At 49.3% G+C, this 6841-nt stretch overlaps 1 protein-coding gene across 1 annotated transcript; it reads right to left on the reverse strand.

The window, feature by feature from the left end:
• Nucleotides 1-5525: 5525 nt before the first annotated feature.
• Nucleotides 5526-6792, reverse strand: LOC127160846 (polymeric immunoglobulin receptor). The gene is made up of 4 exons (XM_051103499.1): nt 6501-6792; nt 6097-6411; nt 5692-6003; nt 5526-5608 (listed from the first exon to the last, which is right to left on the reverse strand). The coding sequence occupies exons 1-4, from the start codon at nt 6688-6690 to the stop codon at nt 5526-5528; spliced, it is 900 nt and encodes a 299-aa protein (XP_050959456.1). The 5' UTR covers nt 6691-6792.
• Between the last annotated feature and the right edge of the window lie 49 nt (nt 6793-6841).

A 6841-nucleotide genomic window follows, 5' to 3' on the forward strand; every position in this document is an offset into this window, starting at 1 on the left:
TATACTGATATTTCATCAGTATGAAAACTAGATTCATTCACTCCTTATGCACTGCTGTTAATGCTATCAATGTCTTCTTTATAATCTCTGTGAAACTATTTTGTATGTACAAATCTAAAGCAGGACAAATAGCATCAATATATAAATAAAAACAAGCCATTTTAACAAAGAAAAAATCTTGACCAGGGGTGCATCAACAATGCGTATCAGCACAAGAAGGCCTTTGTTAACACCCTGGCTTTTACTTTGCTTACTATGTGAGTGCCTGGATGTGGATATATATATATATATATATATATATATATATATATATATATATATATATTTATTTATTTATTTATTTATTTATTTAGCAACAGGATCACTTTTCAATTAAGCCTTTTTAACAGTTCTGAACGGAGTACAAATGATGATTCTCTAACCTCATGTGTCTCATCATAAAGGTCTGTTTAAGAGCTTCTGCTAAAGAGTCTTAACTGTACGTGTCAAAGCTGCTGCATGTGTCTCTATATCATCATGACCTCAGATAAACTGAGCTGACAAACTATTTTAAACATGTGAAAGAAGCAACATGAGCAGCAGCACAAACTTTAAAGTGTCTCATTATTCACACACTGAACTGAACTACTCTGATCAATTAAAAAAAAAATATATACGTTTCAACATTAAATTATGAATTCTGAGGATATTTTTTATTAATGAACTGTGAATGAAAATAATAATAATAATAATAATAATAAGCTGTAAAACACTATTAGAAAGTGATAATCTGTGATCTGTTATAGTTAGTTGAGTCTCATGCGGTAAATGACTGTGGTGTAATCAGAGTAAATCTCATTCTTACTGAATCTGACTGTAGCATCACTGAGAGACTTTTCACGCTTCTGGAAACTGACAGCAGCGTACAGGAGCCCATCAGAGGGGATTGTGGGTGGATCATCATGACTGTTAGTTTGGGCTAATCCAGGATCAGAGAGAGAATCACGTCTGCTGTCTGCATGTGATGACTGAACATAGAGAGAAAATAGAGAGAAAATGCACATTTAAAAGAGGAATGGCAGCTGGTAGGGGAGTTTTGAGAAGGCTGAGGTACTTGTAGTTATCACAAAAACCTACAATCAATTTTGAGTAATTATTTGAGGAGGCATCAGCATCACTCACTGCCTCTGATGAGCCGCTACTGAATAGGAGTAAATGTACTGTATAATCACATAAATATGCACAAAACACTGTAACTCACCATTGTATTTTTTTCTTTCTCTTGCCTGATGTCGAGGTTCTTCCTGATTAACCCAACACAAAACAAATCACTCAGAAAGAGAAGTAGATCAACATCAAATGTCAGCAGCATCTAAAACAGAAACTCATTGACTGAGAGATTTTACTGCTGCTCAGAGATGCTAATATAACTTTAATTAAAATTAAACCAAGTGTCACCTCGTCTCTCGTGTCTTAATTTCCACACAGTCAGAGTGAATCCACTGATCAGCAGCAGCATCACACACACACACTAATAATGATGATTATTGAGAAATCTGAGAATAAAACAAACACACAGTGTCATGATCTGGTCGGTGAGCTGCGGACCGCTCACCACCAGATGTCGCTCTTGCGTTTTGTCACGCACGGACTGCCACACTACACCCCGGACTACACTCCCCATCAGCCATTGCACTTCCTCCTGTCCAATCAGAGACTGTATAAATACCCCGGTCTTCCTGTCACTCCTTGCCGAGTATTGGATTGTATTGTATTTCCATTGCATTCGTACTAAGCGTATCTCCTAGTTTCCCCCCGTGTCTAGTTTTCCCGTTCTCTCGTTTTGAACCCTCGCTCGTCTGACCACTCTTCTGCCTAGCCCCTGTCGGATAACGTTCGCCGCTGGACTGACCCCCGCCTGTTTTAGTCTTACTCTTCTTCTTGCTGTCTGTGTTCCTGTCTGCTGTTGCCCGACCCTGCCTGCCTTTGACCATGTCTATGTCTCGTCCATACAATAAAGGTTTGCGAATGGATCCGCTCGTCTCTCGCCTCACTCCCTACGTTACAGAATACTCGGCCACTACAGGATCCAGCAACTTCTCATCCGGACGCCACGCAGGTATGAACACCACAAAACTGTTGTTAGCCCTCGAGCAGGGCACACGAACGCTCGAGGGCTACATCCAAGAATTTCTGGACATTGCCCATTACTCCGATCTCCCAGACTGTGTTTTAATAGATCTGTTTCACGAGGGCATGAATCAGCCGCTCAACTCACGGCTCCGTCGTGAGGCTCCGCGTTCTTCCCTTGAGCGTTTTCTGGATTATGTTTTGTTGTGTGTGGGATCGCCGTTTACTGTGGGTGTCGCGGAGGAGGAACGCGACAACGCGGTAATGGCGGCCACGCATCCCGCTGACGGAATGGTGGCCGCGCCGGAGCGCGAAGCCACGGACACATTTGCCGCCTGGATCGCTCGTGAGATGGCGGCCGTGTCGGAGCGCGCTCGAGCAATGGCGGCGAAAACAGAGCTCCGTCACGTCACAGCTGCCATGCCAGAGCCAAGTCACGCTGGAGCTGTGTTTCCTGCACCAAGTCAAGTCAGCGCTGCTCTTTCTAAGGCAAGTGAAATTAAAACTGTGTTTCCTGTGTCAAGTCAAGTCAGAGCTGTTGATACTATGTCAAGTCAAGTTACAGTTGTCGCTTCTGTCTCAAGTCAAATTACAGCCATCAATCCTGAGCCAGAGCCACTGCACAAGATGGCTGCCACGCCAGAGCCACTGCACAAGATGGCTGCCACGCCAGAGCCACTGCACAAGATGGCTGCCACGCCAGAGCCACTGCACAAGATGGCTGCCACGCCAGAGCCACTGCACAAGATGGCTGCCACGCCAGAGCCACTGCACAAGATGGGCGCTACGTCAAAGCCTGCTAACGCCTCGTCAGCCAAGCCACAGCCTGTTCACGTCATGTCTTTTGCACCCGAGTCTGCACCCATCATGGCCGCACTTCCTGAAGCGGTTTCTGAGTCAAGTCACATAACAGCGGCTGTTCCTGAGTCAAGCAAAGTTGCAGCCGTGGTTCTTGAGTCCGGTCACGTCTCTCCTGACATCCCAAGACCACGGCTTATGTTGGCCCACGTGCTGGACTCACCCCTAAGGGCCGTATGGGCAGCTAAAGTGGCGCTCCTTCACGTCGCGGCTGCTACCCCAGGGTCAAGTCAAGCTTCCAAGTCCGGTCAAGCAACTGAGTCAGGTCAAAGCACAGCTGCCGTTCTCCTTGAGTCAAGCCAAGATACAGCTGTCGTTCTCCCGAGTCAAGCCCAGTCACAGCTGTGCTCCACGAGTCAAGCCCAGTCACAGCTGTGCCCCACGAGTCAAGCCATGTTGTTCCTGAGTCAAGCCACGTTACAGCAGATCCCCACAAGCCAAGTGACGTCATCGCTGCTGCTCTTCCCTTAGTGGCAGTGGCCATGTGGTGTGTGTGGGCGGCCCACTGTGCTCCTGAGGACACGCCTGTTCCCAGGTCAGCACCAGAGCTCTCGTCTGATCACAAGCCTGCACCAGAGCTCTCGTCTGATCACAAGCCTGCACCAGAGCTCTCGTCTGATCACAAGCCTGCACCAGAGCTCTCGGCTGATCACAAGCCTGCACCAGAGCTCTCGGCTGATCACAAGCCTGCACCAGAGCTTTCACCTGATCACAAGCCTGCACCAGAGCTTTCACCTGATCACAAGCCTGCTGCAGAGCTCCCATTTGATCACAGGCTCTCTTCAGAGGTCCCGTATGGTCTCAAGTCTGCTTCAGAGGCCTTCCCCGTCGGAGAAGCTGCGCCAATGCCTCCAGAGGTGTCGGCGCCGGCCGTAGAACCTCTTACGGAGGGGGCGTTAACCACCAAACTCTCTGCTTCTCCCTTTTTCCTGTCTGCATCCTCTGTCACTGTTCTCCCCAGGTCCCAGTCAATGACGCAGCCTCCTGTTCCGCCCCGGAGGGCTGCTCCGCCTCCTGTTCCGCCCCGGAGGGCTGCTCCGCCTCCTGTTCCGCCCCGGAGGGCTGCTCCGCCTCCTGTTCCGCCCCGGAGGGCTGCTCCGCCTCGGAGGGCTGCTCCGCCTCCTGTTCCGCCCCGGAGGGCTGCTCCGCCTCCTGTTCCGCCCCGGAGGGCTGCTCCGCCTCCTGTTCCGCCCCGGAGGGCTGCTCCGCCTCCTGTTCCGTCCCGGAGGGCTGCTCCGCCTCGGAGGGCTGCTCCGCCTCCTGTTCCGCCCGGAGGGCTGCTCCGCCTCCTGTTCCGCCCGGAGGGCTGCTCCGCCTCCTGTTCCGCCCGGAGGGCTGCTCCGCCTCCTGTTCCGCCCCGGAGGGCTGCTCCGCCTCCTGTTCCGCCCCGGAGGGCTGCTGCGGCTTCTCCCTCTATTCTGTCTGCCTCCTCTGTCCCTGCTCTCCCCAGGTCCCAGAGCGTGATGCAGATTCCTGTTGCGCCCCGCAGGGCTGCTGCGCCTCCTACTCCGCCTCCGGCTCCACCCTGGAGGGCTCTAGTGCCACCTGTTCGGCCTCCGGCTCCGCCCTGGAGGGCTCTAGCGTCGCCTGCCCTGCCTCTGGCTCCACCCTGGAGGGCTCTTGCACTGCCTGCTCAGCCTCCGGCTCCGCCCTGGTGGGCTCTAGCGCCGCCTGTTCCGCCTCAGGCTCCGCCCTGGAGGGCTCCACCGGCTCCGCCCTGGAGGGCTCTAGCGTCGTCTGCTCTGCCTTCGGCTCCGCCCTGGAGGGCTCTAGCACCATCTGCTCCGCCCTGGAGGGCTCCACCGGCTCAGTCCTGGAGGGCTCTTGCATTGCCTGCTCCGCCTCCGGCTCCGCCCTGGAGGGCTCCCGCTCTGCCGGTCCTGCCTCAATCACCGGGTCCTCCGCAGGGGCCTGGCCCTCCAACCCTCACCCTGTCTCGCTCCCTCCCCACCACTCCCATGGACTGTTGTTCTGTTGGAGCGTCTGGAAGCCGCTCTTTGGGGGGGGGCTATGTCATGATCTGGTCGGTGAGCTGCGGACCGCTCACCACCAGATGTCGCTCTTGCGTTTTGTCACGCACGGACTGCCACACTACACCCCGGACTACACTCCCCATCAGCCATTGCACTTCCTCCTGTCCAATCAGAGACTGTATAAATACCCCGGTCTTCCTGTCACTCCTTGCCGAGTATTGGATTGTATTGTATTTCCATTGCATTCGTACTAAGCGTATCTCCTAGTTTCCCCCCGTGTCTAGTTTTCCCGTTCTCTCGTTTTGAACCCTCGCTCGTCTGACCACTCTTCTGCCTAGCCCCTGTCGGATAACGTTCGCCGCTGGACTGACCCCCGCCTGTTTTAGTCTTACTCTTCTTCTTGCTGTCTGTGTTCCTGTCTGCTGTTGCCCGACCCTGCCTGCCTTTGACCATGTCTATGTCTCGTCCATACAATAAAGGTTTGCGAATGGATCCGCTCGTCTCTCGCCTCACTCCCTACGTTACACACAGTCCAGAGATGAATGACATAACATTCATGATGTTCCTACTCTTTTAATTAAATATTTAAGTTTGTAATCTTTGATAACCTGTGATCTCTGTCATAAATGGACTAGTTGTAGTCTCAACAGAGTCTCCTTTGTGTCTCACTAGAGGAAAAACACAGACATTTAATACAAATTATTCTGAATGTACTGTATTTACTACAGTGAAATCATCTGAATTGACTCACTGATGATGTTGAGCTGAATTTTAGTGTTCAGGGAGATGAAAGTCAAATATGTGTCTCTGGTTTCTGCTCCACACCAGTAAACTCCAGCATCTCTCACACTCACATTACTGATGATCACTGTAAAAACTCTCTCTTCATTTCTCTCAGATGAACCATTCATTTGTGTCACTTTAGATGAGCTGATGTTTTGACAGATGTGATTATCATCCTCTTTGCAGAAATTAACTTTATGTTCCTCTGGGATCTGACAGGTGATGTTGATTTCTTCACCAAGATACACAGATTCAGTCACACTCTTTGGATATTTTGAATCTACAAACCAAGACAAGTTTACATAAAGGCAAGAAAAATTACTTTATGTACGATTTAAAAATATTATAAGATAAAGTATTTGAGGATTCTCACCGTGTTTGACGCTCAGCTGAAGTTCAGTGAATCTCTCAGTATAGTGAGATACATTCACTCCACACCTGTATGTTCCAGCATCTGCAGCTTTCAGTTCTCTAAAAAACACCATCAAGACTCCTGCTCTGGTGTCGTCATATAAAGAAACATCTCCATTCTCCATCCATTCATCCTGAACTCCTGGATTCTTCCTCTCTGAACATCCATCTGATTCTTTACAGATGTATTTTGGTTTGGTTTTGTATTGAGGATGTTCACACTTGATCATCAAACCATCTCCTGTGTAGCCGCTCACTCTAGACACGCCCACTTTAGCTGTCAATCACAAATATCACATCTAATCATTATCAAATCTGACACAAACACAAAATGTAAAAACCTTGATTTGATTTAGTTTTACTCACTAATAATATGTAGCTGAACAGTAGTAATAATGTAGTAACTGTACGGGTGTGTGTTGATCCAAACGGCACATAAATAAACTCCTCCGTCATCTGGTGTCACAGCAGTAATTTTCACACTGAAGAGGTTTAATTTGTTATCATAAATCCTCAGTCTTTCTTTCTGATACCATTTGTCATTAGTGGAGATCATCTCATCAATAATGTTGTTTCTTGTTCTGAATATGATCTTTCTAAAATACCTTTGATCCGCTGAATATTCACAGCTGAAAGCAGAGGTTTCTCCACTATTTACTCTTACTGTCTTTGATTCCCCACAACATGAATCTGTCAACATTCAAAGT

Source organism: Labeo rohita, unplaced genomic scaffold (genome assembly GCF_022985175.1).
Source record: "Labeo rohita strain BAU-BD-2019 unplaced genomic scaffold, IGBB_LRoh.1.0 scaffold_472, whole genome shotgun sequence".
In the NCBI taxonomy this organism is placed as follows: domain Eukaryota; kingdom Metazoa; phylum Chordata; class Actinopteri; order Cypriniformes; family Cyprinidae; genus Labeo; species Labeo rohita.

Bases quoted from the DNA above. Each gene is read 5' to 3' on its own strand.
- LOC127160846 (XM_051103499.1), bottom strand. From the start codon at position 6,690: ATGATCTCCACTAATGACAAATGGTATCAGAAAGAAAGACTGAGGATT. The intron at 6,412-6,500 runs GTGAGTAAAACT...TGTGATTGACAG, and splicing joins TGTTCAGCTACATATTATTA to CTAAAGTGGGCGTGTCTAGA. The intron at 6,004-6,096 runs GTGAGAATCCTC...CTTGGTTTGTAG, and splicing joins TCAGCTGAGCGTCAAACACG to ATTCAAAATATCCAAAGAGT.